Genomic DNA, 27506 nt, shown 5'->3' on the forward strand with positions numbered 1-27506 from the left:
TTGATAAACGTTTGTAAACTGTTTTGACTGGTTCCCGGAGTCGTAATTCGGTTTACAGTGTATCATAAACTTCAGTCTAGTGGACGGTAGCCACAAATGTCTGGCTTTCATTTTTAATTTGACTTATTTTCGTGCTTATGTCCGATTAAGGTTCAAGCACGCTGGCCTGAGCACATACCTCAGCTATCTAGGCTGTCTGTCCAGAACAGTGGGTTAGTTGTTTGTTGTTAGTGGTTAGTGAGAGAGAAGAGGGTGTAGTGGTCTTACACGTATCCACTGAGTCGTGGAAACGCGCTCTGGGTAGGAGCCGGTGTATCAGCGTTATGTCCGACGGCTTAACCACGACACCACCGAGGCCGGTATTCGCGGCTGAACTTACCTCTGCTTTCAATCGAGAACTACCAGACAACCTGCCTAAACAGAGTCGGACAAGTTTTACAATATTTTATATATAATGTTAGATCTGACGTTTAATTTATTTCAATGGACGGGGAAATAAGCCTTCTTTTCTCTCTTAGATCTGTTAAATTCCCATCATTGTATATAATATTATCTTCAATGTTTTCCTTTCCTAATGGCCTAATCTCTTAACATGTTGGCGTTGTTTTAATCCCATTTTCTCCAACCGGATATTGTCCATAGATACGGCGAGAATCGGTTACAAAGGTTAATACCCATATCGACACACAATAAATGACGTTTCCGATCACCCTCGGTTTATTAGAATAAACAAACAAAACAACACACACACACACACACACACACACACACAGAGACACACACACACACACACACATACACACAGACACACATACAAACACACACAGACACACAAACACACACACACACATACCAACACACACAGACACACAAACACACACACACATACCAACACACACACAAACAAACACATACCAACACACAAACAAACAAGCACACACATACACACATACAACACACACACACACACACACACACACATACCAACACACACACACACACACACATACATACACACACAAACACACACACACACAAACACACACACACAAACATACAAACATACATACATACATACATACATACACACATACACACACATACATACATACATATATACATACATACATAGTTTTAAAACATTCCTGGGTCAGTGCGTTCATTCATTCTTAAATACATGCACATAAACAGACAGACAGACTGACATATAGACAGACATACGTACACAGTCACAAACACATATTTATACACTTGTATAATTTCACCATACGTGACTGTACCCCAACGAGCAAACAGAAATGATTATAATTGACTATACCACGAAATTTAATATACAACACGTAAAAACAAAAGAAAACAAAAACATAACACAACGCAACATAACACAACACAACACAACACCACACAACACCACGCATCACAACATCACATCACATCACATTACAACACAACACAATACAACAGAAAATCTAACCAAACCATAAATATAAAACCAAAAAAGCACAATACAGCAAACAAACAAACGAATAAACAAAAAACCCACAAACAAAACAAACAATGATACACCAAATAAAATTAAAAATTAAAAAATAATAAAACAAAAATGAACCCAACTAAACAACAACAAAACACCGCTCAAATCCATGTGATACATTTTGGAACAGATTCAACTACCTAGAAATGCTTTCTTAAAATGTACTATAGTCCTGAATCCGCACCTGAATTGTTTATTGACTTATGTTTCCAAATCGTTTCTTAAATATAGGTCATACTACAATATATTCCGCTAGGAATAGTTTGAAACACACTATTGAGTGATGGTTTTGTTATGCAAATAGCCTTAAACTGCATTTTAGATGATGAATTGTATATAAAACCTGTCGGGGTTTGGGTTTGTTTTCATGCAACCAAGGATAGAATAGGAATTAAACATTTGCAAAAAAACTTAGGGTCTAAACAATTGAACAGGATTATATTTAACTTCGTTCACTGAATTGTGTTGCGAAATTCAGTTGTGAAACAGTATGCCTTTATTGCGCAAGAATATGTAACGTCACTCGGTGATAAGACTAATGCTAGGGTCAAACTGTCAACTCATGGATACATGTCGTCGCGGCTGAACGAGTGATTACAACTAAAAACCTCATCTATAGTCTCAGGATGTTTACAATCGTGTAACTGACATTCATCCCACATTGCATCTTTGTACTTAAACGTATCTCGGTATATATTAATGACGACTATTATGCATTCATAAACTATACCAGAATGGAACACACCACCATCCACCCACCAACCCATTTAAAAAAGACATTTTTAAATATAAAAAACTACAGCCATCAATCGTCTGTCCCGAGACAGACTTCCGGCTATCCGGAGGTTCGGCCTCGGGACGGACATGCTCGACACACACACACACACACACACACACACACATGCATACATACATACATACATACATACATACATAGTTTTAAAACATTTCTGGGTCAGTGCGTTCATTCATTGTTAAATACATGCACATAAAAATGATTATAATTGACTATACCACGAAATTTAATATACAATACGTAAAAACAAAAGAAAATAAAAACATAACACATCACAACACAACACAACACAACACAACACAACACTACACTACACTACACTACACTACACTACACTACACTACACTACACTACACCACACGACCAATACCAAGGATTGAATAGGAATTAAACGTAACATTTGCAAAAACACTTAGGGTCTAAACAATTGAACAGGATTACAGTTAACCTCGTTCACTGAATTGTGTTGCGAAATTCAGTTGTGAAACAGGATGTCTTTTTTGCGCAAGAATATGTAACATCCCACAGTGATAAGACTAATGCTAGTGTCAAACTGTCAACTGTCACGACGAAGTTAACCAACTTGGCTGAAGTTGGCTTATAACGATACTCAAATAAAATATTTTTCAGATTTTCTGCTAGTAATTTAAGTTATTTTGTTGTAAAATTTTACGGGTTTATACTTGAAGGTGTTATGTTTACATTTTAAAGCAAATGTTAATAAATAATTTTCCGCCATTATGATTATGTAACTTTGAGGCTGCGCCGTATTTTTTATTATTTGCGACAGTAACTCTTTAAGTAATTTCTTGATACCCTAATTGTAGTTTGTTTTGTTTAACGACAATGATTTATTAATCATCGGCTATTAGATGTCAAACATTTTGTAAATTTGACCTGTAGTCGTAGAGAGGAAACCCGCTGCATTTCTTCATTAGTAGCAAGGGATCTTTTATATGCACCATCCCACAGAGAGGATGGCACATACCACTGTATTTACCATACCTGTCGTGGTACACTGGCTGAAGCGAGAAATAACCCAATGGCCTATTGACGCGGATCGAGCCCAAACTGACCGCGCATCAAGCGAGCGCTTTAGCACTGGGCTTTGTCCTTCCCTTGGAAAACACAAATAGATAATTATAAATTAAATGAATGGTCGTCAAATTATCTTACGAGTTGTGTTAAAACGTACGAATTATGTACGTTTTTAAACGAGTTGTAAGGTAAATGGTATCTAATGCTAGTGTCAGACTATCAACTGCCATCACAAAGTTGGCCAACGTTTTTCTGTCACGACTTCTACGTTTGTCCAGTTGCTAGTCTGAGCGCTCTTACAACTCGATTCTCATCATACAACCCATTAGTTGTTAATCTGAGCGCACTCGTCGTAAGTAGGGAGTTGAGAAAATTACAACGCAAACGTCGACTTGCCCAACTTACTGCTGGCAGCTGGTAGTCTGAATTAGCATAACGGGCACGAATGTAGTATTTAATTTCTTTCATATTCTAAATAAAAAACGTTTTAAATAAATCTAAACGTCTTTTTCTAAACTTATTTACGGCGCTTGTACTTAACTCATGCGTCACAGAGCTATCAATTTCAAGTTGACCTATACGTCACAGAGTTATCAATTTCAAGTTAAGATATATGTCACAGAGCTATCAATTTCAGGTTAACATATACGTCACAGAGCTATCAATTTCGATCTTGCTTATTTCAATGGATTATTAGTGGTGATCGAGTCTTCACCTAGGAGCAGCTAATCGTATGTCTTTTAATCGATAATATACATATTATGTGGTGTACGGGTGTACGGGTGTATTTGTGTGTGTGGGGGGGGGGGGGGGGCAAAGGACAGGTTGATTTTTGCCCGAATTAAATAAAAATGCTGGAATCTGACTAACAACGTTTATTCATATTTACATTACTAACAAACGGCTATATAGGGTTCCAAACGAATCACTAAGCATTTTCCGTGGATTTTAGCTAATATTGTGAGTAGAATGATGGAAATACATGGTGGAAAGTTTTCAGGATAGCTTATTTTACCGGAACGTCTCCATCGTGTTGTCCCGAATGCGAAGATTTGCTTCAAAAATGGAATTTGCCTCTCCGTTTATGATAACTTATAACAAAAAAAACAACAACAACAACAATAACAAAAACAAAAACCTCATCTGCAAAGACCGCTGTCTGTAAAGGTTGTTGGGGTTGATTGTTTTGGTGTGTTTCTTTCTGTTGTTGTTGGTGTTGTTATTTTGTTGACCACCCCCAATCCTATGTTTCATACACTTACGAGTAAAGGGTAAGTAACATTTGTTTAACATCTCATCATATTTTAAACTACGTTTACTGGGTATCCAATATGCTTGTGTTATAGTATACGCTTGTGTAAATAGTTTGTTCATAAAATGGCCAATAGTTTATAGGCCTATACCCGTTTCGTAAACAACGACGTCACCCGTATCACAAGTAACATTTAACATCCTGTCTTAACTTAGTTTATTGTGTCCTTTTCCGCGGCATTGTTTCCGGTTTATATCCCACCCTGTACACCGCTGCAATAAATCGATTCGTATTACAAACTGTTAAAGGTGCAATGTTTTACTTACAAGTGACATATTTCGCTATGTTTACATTTATTTGTTATAAACAGTTACAAATCGATCGATCCCACACCTAATTATTTGAATAAATAACTCTGAAATGTTGTCTAATGCAAGGATCAGATTACCAACTGCCAGCAGAAAGCTAGCCAACTTTCTACTGGCAGTTGGTAGTTTTAGCCTAGCATAATATGCATGCACGCTGTGTAAAACAGAGTCGCGTTCAATACGACTAGATTCTTAAAGGTGCTATGTCAAAGTTGCAACAATGAAGACGGACGCTGTTCCATGCTCTCTCGTGTTACCCCCCCCCCCCCCCCCCCGGGGGATTAATTGCTTCGTATGGGACGCTGATAGAGTACTAGCGGCGGTCCCTTCTGCGTCGTCGCCCCTAGCCCAAACGGACAAGCCAGCGAAGCCAGCTGAGGAAACCCAGCAAGCGAAGTCTGACGAGTCGACGCCAGGAGAGGAGCTGAACATCATCATGTGCGAGACTCCACGGCCGGCGTCTCCTGTTCCTGCACCTTCACGTTCGACTCCGTCGAGACCCACTCCCACGAGGAACTCCGTTGAGACGAACAAGGAAGTTGGTGTTGCGAAACGGAAGGCCGTCACTCCCTCGAGTGACCAGCCAGCCAAGGCACGGCCTTCCGCCTCTTGCCGAGGAAGGGACTTTGCCGCATGGAGTCTCGCTGTCAGCAAGATCAAGAGCCAGTACAAGTACTTGGTTGGTGATACACCACATGTGGCTCACTGCCGGGAGGTATCCAAGAGGGAAGTTTCAAGCGCTTCCCCGACGGCAGTGAGGTGGCCATCCACGATACGGACTTACGAGATGGGACGCTCTGCCTAGTGGTGACGACGCGCCGGGAGGGTCTGTACAGACAAGGAATCCTTTTCAGGGATATGGACAACAACACCGTCCACAGAGTACTCAAGATCATCGCCGGCATCCATTACGTCGAGCTAGCAAAAACCCTGCTAGGTCACAGGTGGAGGAAACTTGTGCCACACTTCAACGGCAAGCAGTTCATCTCGTCTCCGTAGGCGCCAACCTCCTCAAGAACAAAAAGGCCTTAAGGAGGCCACTCACGTGGACATATAAATCGGACTTTAAACTTTTAGACCTTCGTTCAAAATTTTATGTCGAAATTACTTCTTTTTGTTTACAAATATTATTAAATAGTCCGATCCTCTCTTCTTTCTCTTATTTATTTTTGGACTGTCCTAAAATGCTCCAAATTATATAAATATTCGACCGAGCAGTCAATTCTTTTTATTTTTGGCTTGTAACTTTTTATTTATTTATTTTTAATTCTATTAACTTTTTTTTTTAAATTCTGCCTATTTTCAACTCTACTCCCCGCCCCCCCCCCCCCCCCCCCCCCCCCATCCCGAGTCAGGCCACCGATCTTATCGGAGGTCGGACTCTGGATGGGCGTGTTCGAAACCCTAGTGGTATATGGGCACGTTAAAATAGTTATCTATCTATCTATCTCCGCCATGTACGAACACCAACAACCAAACACAGGATCAGTGTGTCCCGCTCAGTCGGCGATCTATTAATCCTCGACATGCCAGACCACCCGAGACAGGCGCACTTCTGCTGGTTGACCTGATTGACAATTCATTTGTCTTTAAAATTCTATCGGCAACGACTGGTTGATCAATCCACACGCGTCGAGTTTTGGAGGTGCATAATCTATTACATCTGTATGGCGGGACCAAAGAATTAGTTCTGTATCTGTATCTATATATGGACATTGTATCTCTGTTTCTGTCTCTATCTTTATCAATATTTATTTTATTTATATCTGTATCTATATCTTTGTGTGTATGTATATCTGTATCTATATCTTTGTGTGTATGTATATCTGTATCTACCTCTATCTACTAGGTGTTACAAGTACCAAATGTTTGACATGCAATAGCCGATGATTAATTAATCAATGTGCTCTAGTGGTGTCGTTAAACAAAAATAAACTTTAACTATATCTCTATCTCAATCCATAAACTAGTATACATGTATATGGATAAATAATCTAATATATGTATATCTGTATTTGTATTTGTACATATGTCTGTATCTTTGTATGTGTGTGATCATGTACATATACGGTTAATGAATGTATACTTTACATGTACGATTAATGAATGTATGTATGTACAGTTACGGTTAATGAATGTATCATTTACATGTACGGTTAATGAATGTATGTATGTATATGCACGGTTAATGAATGTATCATTTACATGTACGGTTAATGAATGTATCATGTATATGTACGGTTAATGAATGTATGTATGTACGGTTCAAGCACGATATCCAGACGAAACAACTCTGTCAAAACTGAATTCCAATTTTCTTTCCCACTTCACTAAACTGGTTTCACATACGTCATGTGAGATAGCGTGTGTATATTTATGTCAAAGTTTCAGATAAACATACCAATGCTTATATGGGACCCACTTCGTCCTTCGAGATAGCGTGACGTTCAAGAAAATAGATTGATAAAGAGAGTGAGTTCAAAGTATATAACAAACGAACACGTTTGCCAACCGTTTAAAGGGACATTCCTGAGTTTGCTACAATTTGTAAGATGTTATCGACTAACAGAGACTTTTTAACCATTGTAATTACATATCAAATATATTTTTCTGCATCAAAGATTGGCTGTATATTAAATGTGTTTCAGATCGTTCTAATATTTGTACTAGGTTTCCGACGCCATATAACCGTAAATAAAATGTGTTGAGTGCGTCGTTAAATAAACCACTTCCAGTTTGGGCTTCTTACAAATATTAAGACGACAAGAAACATATTGAATATATACAGACATTGATATTCTAAACAAGAAAATATATTTAATATGTAAGTTGAATCGTAGAAATATGTTATTAGTCAGAAACATTTTACAATGCAGCAAACTCAGGAATCTCCCTTTAAGAAACTGAGAAACTACGTACATTAATTATTAGTTATGAACACACTGATAATAAACTCTTTTTGTGTATGTTTTTGTGTCTATGTGTTTTTGTTTATGCTTGCGTCGGAAGCAAGTTGAAAGGTGATCTAAATATGGATTTGAATGAATATTCTTCTTTCACACGAATGACGCTCATTATTCCCCATGTTTGTAAAAATTGTTTCAGTAGGGCTTGAGTCAATTATAAACATAAATTATTTTATAACAATTATGTGTGTGTGTGTATATGTACATATATATATGAAACGTCCACGGGAATATGCTATGATGTCACACTTTTGGTAATGTGATATTTTTGTATTTTATTACATATAATATGCCCCTCCAGTTTGACTCTCCTCCCACCAGGAGTTGCCGGCATTTTCCGACGCCTGTATGTGTATAACCGTGTCTGTATGTATACGCGTATGTGTCTATGTATGTAGTTAGATAGGTAGGTGTCTAGGTAATTTAAAATATTAAAATACGTACCTTGTTTTTCCATAATGTGTTAATGGCGAAGTGAATGTATGTTGTGAAATACGCTCTATATATCTGCAAGGACACCCTGATTCATTCGCACCTGGAGTATCCACTGTCACGGGACAATCGTAACTGATACGGTCGCATTACATGCCACGTGATACCTAACAAAGAATGCTATATGTAGCTGCCTTCTGACCAACAACAGGAAAATGTACGCTAGACTGGTTTATGCGCTATACGTTAAACCGAATGACAGCATCGAGAGCTAGTGGAATATTTTGCGAACGTTAGCGACGTTTCCTGTTTTGTAATTCAGTGGTAGAGCGTTCCTCTGATGTGTGATGGGTCCTAGTTCGATACTCCACAGTGGAACCAGGTTTTTCTTTTGTTTTCTTTTTCTTGTTTCACCCCAAAGCCTTTCAACTGATATAACAATATTTCAGTCGTCTTTTGGGAAAGTGGATACAGACTTTTCTCACTAGCCACCATGGGCTGGACCTTGCCCAGCGGTAAAGTGCCCGCCTGATGCGCGGTCGGTCTAGGATCGATCCTCGTCGGTAGGCCCATTGGACTATTTCTCATTCCAGCCAGGGCACCATGACTGGTATTACAAAGGTCGTGATATGTGTTATCCTGTGTGTGAGATGGTGCATTTAAAAGATCCCTAGCTTCTAAAGGAAACATGTAGCGGGTTTCCTCTCTAATACTATATGTTTTACATCCAGTAGCTGCTGATTAATAAATCAATGTGTTCTAGTAGTGTCACTAAACAAAAACAAACATTAACTTTAGTAGCTAGACAGAAACTAGCAACTTTTCTCTCTAGCCAAGAGAGTAACGACTTCACTAGAGCACATTGATTAATCAATCATCGGTTATTGGATGTCAAACATTTGATACTTCTGACACGTAGTCTTCAGGAAACCCGCTACGTTTCCCCGTTAGCAGAAAGGGATCTTTCATATGCACTTTTACTCATTTACTCAGACAAAACAGCACATACCACGACATTTGATATACCAGTCGCGGGGCTAGGACGGGGAGAACCAAATCAGACAATTGGTGAATGGGTCCACCGAGGAGGTTTGATCCATCGACCAAAGCACCTCAGGCTATCTAGAGCTCTACCAACTGAACTAAATCACGCCACATTATAACTCTCAATGTTAAACTCCAAATAACTAACGACTTTTATGCAATTTAAAGAAATAAAGTAAAAGTTTGTTTTGTTAAACGACACCACTATAGCATATTGATTTATTAATCATCGGGTATTAGATGTCAAACATTTGGTAATTCTGACATATAGTCTTAGAGAGGAAACCCGCTACATTTTTGAATTAGTGGTAAGAGACAGCACATACCACGGCCTTTGACACAAAAATTTAACTCAAAATATTAAAGATGTTAGGCCGTTGCTTATTTACTGCTTATTCTGACTGTGACGTCACTGTGGTAAAGTGCACGCCTGATGCGCAGTCGGTCTAGGATCGATCCCCGTCGGTGGGCCCATTGGACTATTTCTTGTTCCAGCCAGTACACCACGACTGGCATTTCAAACACTGTGATATGTGCTATCCTGTCAGTGGAATAGTGCATATAAAAGATCCCTTTCTACTAATGGAAAATTGTAGCGGGTTTCTTCTCTACGACTATAATGTAAACATTACCAAATGACGTATAATAGGCTAGTGTTTGTAATCGCACTTAATCCAGAAGTAGATAGTCATTCTGTTCTAGCTTGAAGTTCCAGCAAAACGTATACCTTTCATGCATGGATAGCTGTCATATATACCACAAACGTCAAAATGACATAACCGTTCACCATGGGATAGCTGAAAATCGTGTTGTATACACACACACACACACACACACATATATATATATATATACATGTATATATATATATATATATATATATATATATATATAAAAACCCGAAATACATTAGAGACTGGATGCGTGCGATGCCGCAGTGGTGTACATGTATATGCCCAAAACGCAAGCCGCAGAAGATACTGGAGTAAACTACAGTCTGACCGCGCGTACACACCGTAAAGGGTGCCGTTAAATCCGATGATTAGTTTTACTGTCTTTTTCTTTCTTTCTTTCTTCTTCATCTTCTCTTTTTCCTCTTTTTTCTCCATTGTTTTCCTTTGTTTTGTTTTGTTGTTTTTTTTTTGGTTGTTGTTGTTGTTGTTTGTTGGGGCGTTTGGTTTTTGGGGGTTTTTTTAATATAGGGAATGCTACAAACACCATTATGACCAGAATCCCATTGGTTTTACCAAAAATTTACCCTGACATTATCAATATATAAATATCTGGGACAATAAATATATTTAAAAAAAATAATAATAAAAAAATAAAAATAAAAAAAATTGGTAAATTAAGCAAGAAGATGACGTAATGTATAATATAACTGTAAAGAAAGAGAAGCTGTAACAGTCGAAAGTATTTTACACCGCATAAAAACTAGAATGATAAAAATAAGCGATCCACTCATTCGTCCATCCCGTTATCATGACATCCTATTTGTACAGGCGTGTCGTCTGGAGATAACAGGCCGTACGTAGCCCAGTGGTAAAGCGCTCGCCTGATGGGCGGTCGGTGTGGGATCGATCCCCGTCGGTGGATCCATTGGGCTATTTCTCGTCCCGGCCAGTGTTCCATAACTGGTGTAACAAAGGCCTTGGTATGTGCTATTCTGTCTATGAGATGCTGCACATAAAATATCCCTTGCTACTAATGTAAAAATGTAGCGGGTTTCCAATCTAAGACTATATGTCAGAATTTAATGTTTAATTACTAAGTCAATGTGCTCGTGATGTTAAACAAAGCAAACTTTGAGACTTTCTTCATATTGGAAGGGGAGGGCGGCATTTATTTCAGTCTGTAGAACGTCCGTCTGAGGTGCTAAGGTCGCAGCATCGAACCTCATTGGTGGACCCATTGGTGGCTTTTCTTCGTCTCAACCGGTGTACCACGACTGGTATATCAAATGCCGTGGTATATGATGTCCTGTCTATGGGGAAAGTGCATATAAAAGATCCCTTTATACTATTTAATCACAAAGAGTAGCCCATATCTGTGAAGTCAACCATAATATATGTCTGACGCCATATAACCGTAATCAAACTGGGTTGAGTGCGTCGTTAAATATAAAATTAATTTCTTCCTTAATTCTTATTTGTATGTCACGTGTTGGACTGTCTGTTTCTAACATTCCACTAGTCAGTCTCTGCATGTTTGCCCTCTCTCTGTCTCCCCTATATCGGTTTCTGTCTGTCTGTCTGTCTGCCTGTCTGTCTGTCTGCCTGACTGACTGTCGCTTTCTCTCCCTCTCCCCCTCCCTCTTACTCCCTCCTATCTTTCTCTGCCTTCTGTCTGCATTTGTCTGTACATCTGTCTCTGCCTTCTGTCTGCTTCTGTCTCTGCATCTGTCTCTGCTTTCGGTATCTGCCTTCTGTCTCTGCATTTGTCTGTACATCTGTCTCTGCCTTCTGTCTGCTTCTGTCTCTGCATCTGTCTCTGCCTTCGGTATCTGCCTTCTGTCTCTGCATTTGTCTGTACATCTGTCTCTGCCTTCTGTCTGCTTCTGTCTCTGCATCTGTCTCTGCCTTCTGTCTCTGCCTTTTGTCTCTGCATCTGTCTGTGTCTTCTGTCTGTGCCTTCTATCTCTGCATCTGTCTGTGCCTTCTGTCTCTGCATCTGTCTCTGCCTTCTGTCTCTGCATCTGTCTCTGCCTTCTGTCTTTGCCGTTTGTCTCTGCATCTGTCTGTGCTTTCTGTCTGTGCCTTCTGTCTGTGCCTTCTGTCTCTGCATCTGTCTCTGCTTTCTGTCTCTGTCGTATGTCTCTGCATCTGTTTGTGCATCTGTCTCTGCTTTCTGTCTCTGCATCTGTCTCTGCCTTCTGTCTCTGCATCTGTCTTGCTTTCTGTGTCTGCATCTGTCTTTGTCTGTATCTACCTTTTTCTGTCTGTCAGTCTTTCTGCCCTCTCTGTCTTTATGCCCTCTGCCTCTTTCTTTCACCTTCTGTCTTCCTCCCTCCCTCTCTCCCTCTCTCCCCCTCTCCCCCCCCCCCCATCTCTCTCTCTCTCTCTCTCTCTAAGAATTTACAATTGCCAAAATTGTAAGGTATATTAGCTGTGGGAATGGTTATATAATAGTGAATTAATTGGGCAAACATTACAACCCGTAGTTCAATATTGCAGTAGGTTTTATGACCACCAAAGATCTTGAAGGACGATTGGGGTCAGAAGTGAAATTTGAAAGTTGACGTTTTTTATCAGTAAATCGCAAATTAAAACAATAAAAATTACTAAAAACAAAACAATAACATCTATATGATCAACAGAATGAAAACGATCGACAGAAATAATGTTCCACAGTGATTAATGGACCTTCCTGAAAATTGTCAAAATCGAGAATGACACGTGTACGGGGCAACTGCGTGATGCATGTGCAAACTATGGAATGTCTTTCGGGTGTGTTAATAAACAGACTTGAACGTTCTTTACTAGGATGTCTGTGGTCAAAATGTATGTTTTAATATTTCAGGTTCCCATACTTTTTTTTGAAGAGTATATTTTGACCGCTTCGGTTTAACGTATATAGCGTACAAACGAGTCAAGTATGCCTTACCGAGAAACGGTTGGCTCAAATTGCCCCATGACTTTACCGAGCGGGCGGGATTTAGCTCTGCCGGATGAGTGTTCACCTGAGGTGCTTGCCTCGCAGGATCGAACCACCTCAGTGGATCCATTTAGCTGATTGAGTTTTTCTCATTCCAACATGTGCACCACAACTGGACAAAGGCCGTGGTATGTGCTTTCCTGTCTGTGGGAAAGTGCATATAAAAGATCCATTGCTGCATTAGGGAAAATGTAGCGGGTTTCCTCTGATGACTACGAGTCAGAATTAACAAATGTTTGACATCCAATAGCCGATCATTAATTAATCAATGTGCTCCAGTGGTGTCGCTAAACAAAACAAACTTTTTACCGACTGGGCTAAATAAAATACTCCCACTAGTCGAGATTGGAAGAAAATCTTTTTTTATCAACACAACTATATTTGCATTCCATATTACAAACGCCAACACAGAGTCAATATTTCGCAATCATCAAGATAACGGCAGTGTTAGGTGCACGAAACCTTAAGGGGGTGTCACACTGTATCGAGCTTCGCTACGAGTTGCGGCGAGTTCATAACTCGCCACATGTCGAGGGAATGTCGCGGAGATGTCGCCATATGTCGGCTGAAGTCGTACACATGTCGTAGCATATTGTCGGGAAGTGCCCACGAGAATTTTAAACTGTTTAAATTCTCGCCGTCCTAGGTCTTCTCGTATCAATCTCGCAACTCACTCGTACATTGTCGTACAACTGTCGTACTCATTGTCGCCTCTTGTCGCATGTTCTCGAGTGATCTCGCCGTCCCAAAACAACTGCCGAGTCATGGCGACATAGTACGATATAAGACGAGTAACGTATGACATGCTGCGGCATAGCACGATATTTATGCCGAGATAAGCCGTACGAATGTCGTACTAATGTCGCAATAGATCGTACCACATCGTACAAACTCGTACCTACTCGTACAAATATCTTACAAACTCGTACAAATACGTAGTAATGTCGAACAACTATCGCAGGATTTTCGTACGAATGTCGTAGAAACTCCTACCAATTCGTAATAGTCTCGTACTATTTCGCCAAATATATCGTAGAGATATCGTGGCACACTCGTGTTAATATTTTGACCAAAAAATCGGCTGACAACTCATGGCCATCCGCGGCGATTTATGGCGAGTTCATCTCGCCGTATATCGCCGCATGTCGTAGGGAAACTTGGGACAGTGTGACACCCCCTTTAGTGCGGCAGATTGATGTAGAATATGATCATAATTGTTCACATTTTCCTAAGAACGTGAAACATTGCACACATGTTCAAATTGAAATGCTTAATCAATGCTGTTTTAGAAGCACGTTCAGTGAGACCTACTTCAGGATACAGACAAACGTAAACAGAAACCTAATAGTGTTTTAAACTGATGCGTGGCGCCCTTCACTTTATAGAAATTATTGTATGAATGTAAAAAACAGGTATTTGATTTTTAAAGACGTCAAAATCACAATTAAAAAAGTTCAGAAATGACTACTGAGTACATACATATATAAAACTATTGTGGTTGTTTTAATCTGTGTTAAATATAGTGTACAAAAGTGTCTTCTCTGTTGAATATTAAAACAGACCATGTAAATATGTTAATTATCTTAAATTACCGGAAGTGGCTGATTTTTTCACTTTTAAAAATTCTTGTATTGAAAGTTTTTATAACTCTTTCCTATTTATTCCAACACTGGTCTTTTTGGTTCATGTTGAAAAATATTTTTTCTTTCATTTTAACACTCAGATGGCGGCCATTTTGTATAAAACCGTAAGTACGCTCAAACCAACTTGCTCCTTTATCAGGAAACAATAAGTACCTCATACCCAATATTTGTGCCAAATTCCATGCTTTTTTGGAAGATGTGACCAATTATTGCGCCCATCAGCCGCACTAAAATTTAAAACAACTAATCGAAGTCAGTCAGTAGAGTGGCGCTTTAAAGATCTTGACCTCTTCTTGAAACTGAGTCTGTGAATAAATCCGCGGACCTTATTACACGTCTGTTCCTCCGCGCGAGATCTCGATCTGACGCATCGTACTTGTCGTATAACGTCGTGAAATATACTGTTCACTTGGCCAAAGTCTGATTTCGTCGAACACTCGTAGAAGGCAGTTCCCATTTCGAAAGCCAGATCTCGCCCGTCCGACACTAGGACTTCCCTGTTGTGAATAGCGTCGCCCTTGTTACCTAAAAGAAAGGAAAGGAATGTTGTTTGACAAGTTAAAATTTAAAATCTTTTTTAACGCGGGGGACACGCGACTAGTATATCCTGTCTGTGGGGTGGTGCATATAAAATATCCTTTGGTACTAGTTGGAAAATGTAGCAGGTTTCCTTTCTATGCGTTTGTCAAAATGACCATATTTTTGACATCCAATAGACGATGATTAATAAAACAATGTGTTCTAGTGGTGTCGTTAAACAAAACAAACTTTAACATTTTAACGAAACCATTAGAGCATCTCAGCTAATAACCAGCTAATGGATGACAAGTATGTGGTAATTTTGACACGTAGACTTCAGAGGAAACCCTCATTGGGCTATTTCTCGTTCCAGCCCGTGCTCCACAACTGGTGTAACAAAGATCGTGGTATGTACTATCCTGTCCGTGGGATGGTGCATATAAAAGATCCCTTGCTGGTAATCGAAAAGAGTAGCCCATGAAGTGGCGACAGCGGGTTTCCTCTCTCAATATCTGTGTAGTCCTTAACCATATGTCTGACGCCATATAACCGTAAATAAAATGTGTCGAGTGCGTCGTTAAATAAAACATTTCCTTCCTTCAGAAGACGAAACCCTTTTAATGTTTTCCATTAAGAGCCAGGGATCTTTTTATATGTACTTTCTCATAACCAAGACCTCACATTCAACAGTTTTTGATATACCATGGCTGGGTCGATGAAAAAAAAGCAATCCGCAATGAGTCCACTACGACTCAAACGCCTGAGGCGATCGCTATACTGACTGAGCTAACAGGGAAACCTGCTTTGCGTTGCACTAAGCATCAAGAGACATTTTATATACTCAAAGGCAAAAGTTATTGTGACATGAATTGTTTGGAGTAATAAATTTATGAATGGATTTATGGATGTAAACCAGAGAAAATGTGCATGAAACAGCTCAAAGAAATGCAACCAAGCAGTTGTTGCAGCGATTGCATGCTTTGTGCAAGAAACATGGAATATTCGGGAGAAATACTATCCAGTGTTCGCCATAAAAGGCCAGACATTTAGTCGCAAATCATTGCCACTCTGTGCAGCCTTTAGAAGTCCAGAAGTCAGAAAAACACCATTAGTGCAATTTTGTCATACCATGCCTCAGTGAAAATGACAGATAGGGCGTCATAGGGATGCTTGAATCTGGGACCTCGCAGCGTCCACAGAAACGCCATATGAAACTATGACAACGATATCAACAAAACAATCTGGTCAGGGACCGTCCCTGTAGCGACCGATCACCCGTGACAACCCCTCGCCAAGACACATGGATCTGAACCACGCATCTGCGAAACAGGTTCCAGCCAGCAACTATCACAGCCCGTACCATCCCTTTCTCCAGCGTTTAGTGGCCTCAATGAGACGACGGTGCCAGGTCTGTATCAATGCTCAAGGTGGACACACTCGCTACTGACTGTGTGAACTTCGCTCTGGACCCCCATCTAGTGAAGTGGCTCATTTGCACATGGCAGGTGCGCCCTTTTCATGGACTATTGCTCGTTTCCATACCTTCGGACGTTTCTCTTTCCATGTTATAAACGTTTCATACACGGCAGTAAAAACATCATTAATTATCTTGTCTTTTGTGTGTCACAATAACTTTTGCCTTTGAGTATATGTACTTCTCTATATAGAGAACAGTATATACCACGACCTTTTCTTTACCAGTTATGGGGCAATAGATAAGACACGAATTCATCTTGAGCATGCATTATACTGAGCTACATCCACCAAATTGTAAAATGGAAATAAGTCAACATCGTGCATTTTAGATGATGCGTTGTATATAAAACCTGTCGGGTTTGGGTCTGTTTTCATGCAAATGTAAAGAAAACAAGGATTGAATAGGAATTAAACGTAACATTTGTAAAAAAAAAACTTAGGGTCTAAACAATTGAACAGCACTATAGTATATATACACGGAGAAATTACATTAGATTGGATTGGATTGGATAACATATTCACGTGCTTATATCCAATTAAGGTTCAAGCACGTCTCTCCCGGGCACAATCTCTGACTTCGACAGAAGAGGTGGGTGGGTGGGGAGGGGGGAGTTAGAGTTGGAAATGGGTAGAATTTTGAAAATAGCAGTTAGTGAAAAAGGTAATAGAATTTTTTTAAATAAAATTAAAAATTAACAAAAGAATTGACTGCTCGGCCGAATACTTATATAATTTGGAGTGTCTTAGGACAGTCAACATAACATTTTGAACGAAGGTCTACAAGTTTAAAGTCCGATCTGTATGAATTACATTAACTCTAATCTTTGTCATGCAAAGGGAGGTAATATCTGTAACTCTAAATATAAATTAGTAGGGGTTGTCAACCTTCTACAGATAACGGTCTCGCTATATGGGCATTGGTACAGGGTTCGCAGCCCGGAACCGGCTCCCACCTAGAGCGAGTATAATGACTAGGTGTAAGACCACTACACTCTCTTCTCTCTCATTAACCACTAACCACTAACCCAGTGTGCTTGAACCTTAATTGGATATAAGCACAAAAAATCAGTTGCAATAAATAAATAGTGCTGGGGTGTCGTTAAACATTCATTCATTCATTCATTCTTCTCAGAACACGCTATTATTTTCACAGACATTTTTTGTAACAGTACTATGACATTTCTATTACATTTTCAAATTATTTGTTTTATATTGAAATATTCATAAACTGTTACTATAGTTCAGGAAACATTATTGGCAATGGAAATTGGTTTGATTCACCAGAACCCGAAGCGTGTGCCACATACCAACAAGGACGAGCGGCGTGTCTTTGTTGTTTCGTATTCGGTGTATCTCGTCGTACACGCGCGACACGGCTCCGAAACTCTGTCTGCTCGTGATGGAGTACACGAGGAGAAACCCGTCCGCGTTCTGGGCGAGAGAGCGCACTATTTGCTCGTCGTCGTCACCCTGAAACACGGGAATAACATCACTTTTACAGTGTTACCATGGAGACGCTGGCATCTTTATGACGTTGCCATGAAAATAAATATATACCCACATGTACATTTTTCAATGTCACCACAAAAAAAAAACCCTATGCATGTATACGTAGGCCAATATTGTTTTAAAATGTAAATACCATTTCACTAGTTATCATGGAAATAAATACAGGCACAGTGGGGGGGGGGCTGACAGATCGAGGGCGCAAAGCAAAAATTTTAGGGGGTTCGGGGGTATGCATCCCCATTAAAATTTGAAAACTAGATGTCCTGAAATGCAATTTCCGGCATTCTACAAGTAAAATTCACCTTTGCCTTAAGATTTACTACCAATAATATTTTTGTTCATAATTATGTCAGGAACATAGCGCATTATGTTAAATAAATTTCATTTCAGTTATTGAATTTATTGTTTGTTATTCCCCATTGACGTAGGTTTAATCAAATTATACAACATATGGTTATGGATCACACATGAGAGAGGAAACCCGCTTCTGCAACTACAAGGGTTACTAATCGATTAATAGTATTGGGTATTTTATGCGCAATGCCTCATAGTCAGGACAGTACAGATACTACATACCACGGCCTTTGTTACACTATTTGTAAAACACGGATGGAATGAGTCGAATGAGAAATAGGCCAATGGGCCCACAGATGAGAATCCATCCTTTATTGATCGGGCATCAGGCGAGCGCACTACCAATAGGCTAAGTCCGGCTGTCTGTGAATCTATGAAGGAATTGTAAAGCAAAGATACATTTACGAAACGGTTACTTTTAAATTTCGTAAACTTAAAAAGACTCACGTTTGCTGCCATTCTTAGTTCGAAAAGTCTTAAACAACATGTTTCTCCGTCCACTGTTTCCCACGTGTCAAACTCCGCGCGCCGTGCTGCAACGAAAAGGAAGGAAGGAAATGTGTTATTTAACGACGCACGCAACACATTTTATTTACGGTTATATGGCGTCAGACATATGGTTAAGGACCACACAGATATTGACTTAGGAAATCCGCTGTCGCCACTCCATGGCCTTTGATATTCCAGTCGTGGTGCACTGGCTGGAACGAGAAATAACCCAATGGGCCCACCGATGGGGATCGATCCCAGACCGACCGCGCATCGAGCGAGCGCTGTACCATTGGGCTACGTCCCGCCCCGTTCTGTTTTGAGAGGTTTCACCGTAGTAGATTGACTGCTGAGTAGAGTAACTAATCGTGGTCATGTATAAAGGGAGGTAATGTGTGTAACTCTACATATAACGTAGTTTCAAATATGCAGCCAATCCAACCAGACGTTGTCGAGTGCGCTGTGCAATTACCCCCCCCCCCCAACCCCCCACCTGGGGGGACTAATTGCAACGTATGGAAGCCTGATCGAATACCGCGTCTCGTACACCGGGTCACGGGCAACCGTGACCTTGGTGTACGGAGATCGCATACAGAAGAAAGGAAGGTGGAGGAAAAGGAGACGTGCGCCAGCGGCGGCGCAGGGGGGGTCAAAACCGGTGGCTAAACCGCCGGCGGCGACTCCTTCTGTTAGACCGCCCAACGCCACTCAACCGAGGAAGACGACCAAGATGGAAGAGGTTCCGGCCCCGGCTGTCTCGGCTTCTGTCCCTCAGGAAGATGACGAACTGAACGAACTGGACACAGCCATCTGTGTCACCCGTTCAATCGGCCACCTGCACCCGTTCCTACTCAAGCGCCTCCGGATGTGTCGCCGATCCAGTCGACGACACCCGTTGAGGCGCAGGCCCGGAAAGGACCTGTTGTGAAGAGGAAGGCGACCACTCCAGCCAGGCCAAGTCGCCCCTCTCAACTGCCGCAGCCGGGGACAAAACCAGTGGAGCAGTGGTCACTGCAGGCCGGCCGTCTCCAACAGCGTTACCACCAGCTGGTCAAGACGAACATGACGGAGGCACGTCAACTGATGAGCCACCCAAAGGAACAAGCATACCAACCTTTGCCAGATGGACGCAACGAGGGGGAATTCGCCGTACACCGACTCAAGATGCAGGAGGGACAAAGCGCTGTATGCGTAACCATCCGCCGGAACGGAAGATTCAACCAAGGTCTGCTGCTATCGGAGATGGACAACTCGACACTACATCGAGTCCTCAAAACCGTCGCGGGTCCGCACTACCGTCCAATCACCAAGACCTTAGCAGACTCCGATTACCGGCAGTTCCTCCAGCATCTTGAGACCACCGACTACATCGGATCCCCCTAGACACCAACCTTTCCTAGTACAGGTACCAACCTCCTTTATTGGGCTAGTTAGACTTTAAACGTTTTAGAAGCAGTTCAAAATTCTTATGTTTATATTTTTATAAATAGTCTAACGCATTTTATTTTGGCGCCCGATCAATTGCTCAAAATCACCTTAAAAACCTTTTGGCCGAGCAGTCTTAACTATTTTGGGATAAATTTTAGAATCCGGACATGTTTTGGAGGCAGTTACTCTTTGTAGACTTAGGTAAAAAACAGGCTTCACCGAGGAATCGAAATTCAGCCAATCAGAACACGGCTCCCACTCTGTGTTACTTCAAGTTTGCGAAGTGTCTGCTATTTGGTCCGCGCTCGCGTTGACCTTACTAAATGGCTTTTTTCCAAATTCCGCCCACCTCAAACTTACACCCCCCCCCCCCCCCCCCTGCTCCGGAGTTAGTCACTGGCGAAGTCAGAGGCTAAATCCGTGGTGGGCGTGCCTGAACCTTCGTGGATAGGGGCACGTAAAATGAGTTGTCCTGTCCTGTCCTGTCCTGTCCTATAACATAGTTGGGCTTGTCTATCTTCTGCTCAAACCGCTTCACTGTATGGAACATGTGCCATACAAAATCTAAGTAAACACCCCAATGATATCTATGTTGTTTGTTATACATACTAACACACATTTCTTTTCCTTCACAGAACACATCTAACTTTGTGACAATTCTGTGACGTTTTTTATTATATTTTCAGATTATTTTCTTTTGAAATGTAAAAAAAAAAAAAATTACAGTTAAAAAAACTTATATTATCATTATTGTTGAATGTGTGAATAGACGTTGCTCCCAGTAAGTGCATTTTGGTACATTGGAAACGGGTTTTTTTCTGGTATTTAAAATCTTAAAGTTCCAGATAAGCCTTGTATTGAGGATTACAAGATTGAAATATTCATAACAAAAATATTATTTGATAATTCGATGTCCAAGATATTTTCTGATATTCGAGACTTCAAAATTTGAGTTATGTCTGACAACAGACTTTTAGACTACGAAAAATTCCTAGTATTTGATATTTTAAAATTCGAAATATTTCTTATATTCGAGATTTCAAAAATATCTATTTCGAGATAAACCGTATTTTAGTCTATTATTTCACGTACCTCTTGCTGATTTCTGTATCGTGTTCTTGCGAGAATTTGTATCTCCGTTCACGAATATGTGACATAAAGCTGGAAAAAAATAATATAACAAACATAAAGAAAGAAAGCAAAGTTTTTATTTTACGACAGACTCAACACATTTTACGGTCATATAGTGTCAGACCATATGGGTAAGGACCACACATATATGGAGAGAGGAAACCCGCTGTCGCTACTTCATGTGCTACTCTTTTCGATTAGCAGCAAGGGATCTTTTATATGCACCATCCCACAAAGAGGGTAGTACATATCACGACCACTGATATACCAGTCGTGCTGCCGTGGCTGGAACGAGAAATAGCCCAACGGACCCACCGACGGGGATCGATCCCACACCGACTGCGCATCGAGCGAGCGCTGTACCACAAACATAAAGAGTGCTGTATTTTACATGATGTTTAATATCTATATAGTTGTATTAAAATAGCGATTGTATATATACCGGTATATGTGTGAGAGTGTGTGAATGTCTGTGTGTTTCTGTATGCGCGCCATCGTCTGTGTCAATGTCTGTAGGGATGTGTGTTTTTGTTAATAACTGTGTAGGTGTGTATGGCTGTGTGCATGTGCGTTCGTGTGTATGTGCGTGTGTGTATGTATATGTGTGTATGTTTGTCTGTCTCTGTGTTTGTGTGTGTGTGTGTGTGTGTGTGTGTGTGTGTGTGTGTGTGTGTGTGTGTTTGTGTACCTGAGTGAGCGTGTGTGGGTTGTTTCCTATGTTGTTTTATTTTATATACTTTGAATAAGTTATAAAAATTAGTAATGGTAAAGTCTAAGAAAAGTATAACAAAAATTTGAAATGTAAATAGTGTATTTCTTATCGGACATTTCTTTGATTTTCTTCATTAGTTTATTTAATTTACTTTTTTAATATATCTTTCTTATCTATTTCCTTATATATATATATGTATATGTATATATATATATATATATATATATATATATATATATATATATATATATATATACAGTGAAACCCCTCAACACCGGACCCCCTCTAAACCGGAATCCCCTCAAAACCGGACGTTTTCCGCGGTCCCGTGATTTACACATCTTTTAACACTATATGTTACCCCTCTAAACCGGAAACCCCTCTAAACTGAACACCGGACAAACAATTCGGTCCCAATGTGTCAACTTAGTGTAAATCCTACCCCTGAAAACCGGACGATCAAACCAATACCAATCAATATGGCGCCCACCTGTCTGTGAACACCGATGGCTAGTGCAATATGCGCATGCTCGAGATCGCTGTTATCAGTGTAATCACCGCTGCATACAGTACAGGGGTGTCCTCCCATAAGACAGACGTCCCATAACGCAGACGCGTTAAAACAACACAAGACCCATTACTAATTACCTGCCGTTTACCTTGAATAATACATGTAGTAAATAATGGAATAGTCGGATACAATTAAATACAAAACACATAACAAAATTATATAAAATTAGATTTATTTATACACATACATATACCCGGGATACACATTTTAACATGTCTCACGATTCAATTTTCTGTCTGTTCCACAATTTATACTAATTTTAACAGATGTCCAACGGCATCCAAGAACTGAATGGGCGTTTTCTGTTCAAGGGTTAGTTGCGCCTTCAATCTCACGATTCTATTTTCATTCTGCTTATACACTCTCTTTCTTGGTGGTGGGGCAGCTCCAAAGTTTATCTGTCTCAATTTAGCACGTTCGGAGGTCTCTATTCCTTTGATTAATTCTACAAATCGGTATATGTTTGGATGATGAACATGGATTGAACGATTCATTCTGGAATGAAATCCCTCCAGATTATTATTTGTTCTTGGGCCAGTGGTCAGATGATGGTTCCATACAATCAAAGGGAATCTGGAGTCATCGTCTACCCATGTTAAAACAACATAATCATTAAATGCCTCCGCCTGTGGAACATCAGGTCCGTCATTCATGGCTTCTAACCATGCATCCTGTACTTGTACAATGGGCAAAAGTGGTAGTCCAGCAGCCCTCCGAATCCATGTCTGTACAGCTGGATCTTCTTTGTACAAAACAGCAAGACCCAGTTCTTGAGTTTTCCTCCAAATGGCCTGTGTAAAGTGAAAAAAGCACCCTTTTACTTCAGCTTGCGGAAACTCCGTCTCAACTGCCTGGATTGCAGCCATCTCAAAATCAGTCTGAACTTTACTTGGAGCAAGGGGTTGGTTTAATAATTGTTGAACTTCAGATTGGAGCAATACCATTAACGCAGTCAGGGGTGTACAGGATACATTACATAACCCAATAAAGAGTTTTGTCTATCAAATGGCATGTCTGCCTTATGGGACGTCTGTCTTATGGGAGTGAACCAGTACAGGTACCGCTCAGCAGGCAATATTAGCAACTTGACAATAAACAATTAAAATGACTGATCGCAAGCTTTGGTATGGAGTTAACTACTGTAAACACATTGATTGTGTTGTAATTATGGTTAACATTAGCGGAATTCGGGTTTGTGTTAGATGTCTTTATTAAGTTACGAGATGTATCGGTTCCGGGAAACGATCTCAGCTATCCTGACGTGTTGAACATGCTTCAGATTTTAAAGGACTTTGCAATACAGAAAGATGAACGTTTCCTATTGCATGTACAGGAATTAGAAAGTTTAACGCAGGCAACCATTGTTAAACACAGATGTGAAAGACAATAGACATCGATGGATACGTTTCTCAACGTAGGCTGATTTATCGATTGATTGACAATTTGTGGACTTTTTAATGTATTTTTTATTCAATATTACTCCCATGAATGTTTTTATTTTTCTAAATGCTCATAAATGCACCATTTTTCAACATATTCTTGTTGTTCTTGTTTTAAAACACTTTAACACTTTCCCTATTTTATGGAGAATGGAAGGTATTTCCGTCCAGGCAGACCCCTGAAAACAGGACACCTCTGAAAACCGGACATATACTTGGTCCCATGGATGTCCGGTATTGAGGGGTTTCACTGTATATATATATATATATATATATATATACATATATACATACATACATACATACATACATATATATATATTGCCATTAAGTATTTTCTGTATATATTTAAGTATTTATATATATACATATACATATACATATACATATACATATATATATACATACATACATATATATATATATATATATATATATATATATATATATATATATATATATTGCCATTAAGTATTTTCTGCATCTTTACATCATACAACGAAGTCTCCAGTTTTGGGCATGTCCCAGTTGGTTGAGGTTTAAATCACCATACTACGTGCAGTCAGTTCCCATTACACCAATAGCTGCGTTCACACTTCCACTAGTTTAACTAAACTGGTGTGACTAAACCAGTTTAAAATGTCAGGGTGAACGCGATCTTTTTACTATACCCGTATAGCTAAAACACTTCCGTATGCGGTTTAGTAAAATTGGTTTTAACTAAATCAGTTTAAATGTAAGTGTGAACGCTAACTGTTTTAGTTAAACTAGTATAATGCAAAAGTGACAGTGAGTTTGTTTGTTTTGTTTAACAACACCATTAGAGCACATTGAATTATTAATCATCAGCTATTGGATGTCAAACATAATGGTAATTTTGACACGGTCACAGAGAGGAAACCCGATACATTTGTCCATTAGTAGCATGGGATCTTTTATATGCACCATCCCACAGACAGGATAGCACATACCACGGCCTTTGATATACCAGTCGTGGTGTACTGGCTGGAACAAGAAATAGTCCAATGGGCCCACCGACGGGGATCGATCCTAGACCGATCGCGCATCAGGCGTGCACTTTATCACAGTGACAGTAAATAAGCAACGGCCTAACATCTTTAATATTTTGAGTTAAATTTGTGTGTTCCTAAACTACACGTTCTTGGGTGCATTTTTCACAATTTTCACACCCATACAAACCATACCTAAACGGGAGTTGGCGGATATGGCGCCCTATATTTATGGACACTTTGCTTATAAAACCTTACAAAAATCCTCATTTGAATAAAGGTTTCGCTATTAAATTTATTACAAAATCAGTTTGTTTGAAAATTACCGAAATTGATCGCGCCATACTTTTGTCATAAGAAAAACCTGGTGCATGATAACCGAGCCTCATTACAGATAATGGTTTGCACTCCTGAAAAATTAAATGTAATTGTTACAAATAAGTCATTGGCTATCAGTAAGCTTAAGAATTTACTTCATATTCCAAATAATTACCCTTCAAACATGGATCTATGCAAAACTAACACGTGAACTATTTTCGCGAGGGTACTCAATGGAGCTAACTGTATTGTTCTACCAACAAACTCGTTGTCCATTGTTGTTTGATGTGTTGCACAAGTGCGGATAACTACACTTCCACCTTATACCGGTATAACTATTACACGTTATGCCCAACCAAAAGTGTGTTAGTTAAACCATAATGATTAAACCAGTTTAACTTGTATAATTTGAAAACAGATAATATGTAGTTTGTGTTTTTTATTATGATTACTGCAACACCCCCCCCCCCCCCCCCCCACCTTGCCCCCACCATCTTTATTAATACTGTTCGATTTTTTAATGACACCACTAGAGCATATTGATTTGTTAATCATCGGCTATTGGATGTCAAACATATGGTCATTTTGACATAGTTATAGATAGGAAACCCGCTACATTTTTTCCATTCGTAGCAAGGGATCTTTTAAATGCACTACCCCACAGACAGGATAGCAGATACCACAGCCTTTGATATACCAATCGTGGTGCAGTGGCTGGAACGAGAAATAGCCCAATGAGCCCACTGACGGGGATCGATCCCAAACCGACCGCGCATAAAGCGAGCGCTTTACCACTGGGCGACGTTCCGCCCCTAATACTGTTCGAGTTATCAGTTTGAACATTTCTAAGAAATAGTATCTTTATCTTTATAGTTATGTTTCTAAGAACCTGGCGCGCATTCTTTGAAATAGTATCTTTATCTTTATAGTTGTGTTTCTAAGAACCTGGCGCGCATTCTTTGAAATAGTATCTTTATCTTTATAGTTGTGTTTCTAAGAACCTGGTGCGCATTCTTTGAAATAGTATCTTTATCTTTATAGTTGTGTTTCTAAGAACCTGGTGCGCATTCTTTGAAATAGTATCTTTATCTTTATAGTTATGTTTCTAAGAACCTGGCGCGCATTCTTTGAAATAGTATCTTTATCTTTATAGTTATGTTTCTAAGAACCTGGTGCGCATTCTTTGAAATAGTATCTTTATCTTTATAGTTATGTGTCTAAGAAACTGGCGAGCATTCTTTGAAATAGTATCTTTATCTTTATAGTTATGTTTCTAAGAACCTGGCGCGCATTCTTTGAAATAGTATCTTTATCTTTATAGTTATGTTTCTAAGAACCTGACGCGCATTCTTTGAAATAGTATCTTTATCTTTAAAGTTATGTGTCTAAGAACCTGGTGCGCATTCTTTGAAATAGTATCTTTATCTTTATAGTTATGTGTCTAAGAACCTGGCGAGCATTCTTTGAAATAGTATCTTTATCTTTATAGTTATGTGTCTAAGAACCTGGTGCGCATTCTTTGAAATAGTATCTTTATCTTTATAGTTGTTTCTAAGAACCCGGTGCGCATTTTTTGAAATAGTATCTTTATCTTTATAGTTATGTTTCTAAGAACCTGGTGCGCATTCTTTGAAATAGTATCTTTATCTTTATAGTTATGTTTCTAAGAACCTGGCAAGCATTCTTTGAAATAGTATCTTTATCTTTATAGTTATGTGTCTAAGAACCTGGCGAGCATTCTTTGAAATAGTATCTTTATCTTTATAGTTATGTGTCTAAGAACTTGGCGAGCATTCTTTGAAATAGTATCTTTATCTTTATAG

General features: G+C 39.6%; 2 protein-coding genes across 3 annotated transcripts in view; both read right to left on the reverse strand.

Moving 5' to 3' along the window:
- LOC121381418 (cysteine-rich and transmembrane domain-containing protein WIH2-like) overlaps positions 1-8532 on the reverse strand; it is a 28125-nt gene extending 19593 nt beyond the window's left edge. The window contains exon 1 of the mRNA XM_041510727.1: positions 8399-8532. Within this exon, the coding sequence (XP_041366661.1) occupies positions 8399-8411 (13 nt within the window). The 5' untranslated portion in view covers positions 8412-8532. The remainder of the gene's footprint in view (positions 1-8398) is intronic.
- A 4897-nt stretch (positions 8533-13429) lies between these two features.
- LOC121381407 (ras-related protein Rap-1-like) overlaps positions 13430-27506 on the reverse strand; it is a 46322-nt gene continuing 32245 nt past the window's right edge. For both annotated transcript variants that reach the window (XM_041510710.1, XM_041510709.1), the window contains 4 exons: positions 21595-21663; positions 19033-19118; positions 18030-18192; positions 13430-15252 (listed from right to left, as the gene is read on the reverse strand). In XM_041510710.1, coding sequence (XP_041366644.1) covers positions 14981-15252; positions 18030-18192; positions 19033-19118; positions 21595-21663 — 590 coding nt within the window. In that variant the 3' untranslated portion in view covers positions 13430-14980. The remainder of the gene's footprint in view (positions 15253-18029; positions 18193-19032; positions 19119-21594; positions 21664-27506) is intronic.

Source organism: Gigantopelta aegis, chromosome 9 (assembly GCF_016097555.1).
Source record: "Gigantopelta aegis isolate Gae_Host chromosome 9, Gae_host_genome, whole genome shotgun sequence".
Taxonomy (NCBI): domain Eukaryota; kingdom Metazoa; phylum Mollusca; class Gastropoda; order Neomphalida; family Peltospiridae; genus Gigantopelta; species Gigantopelta aegis.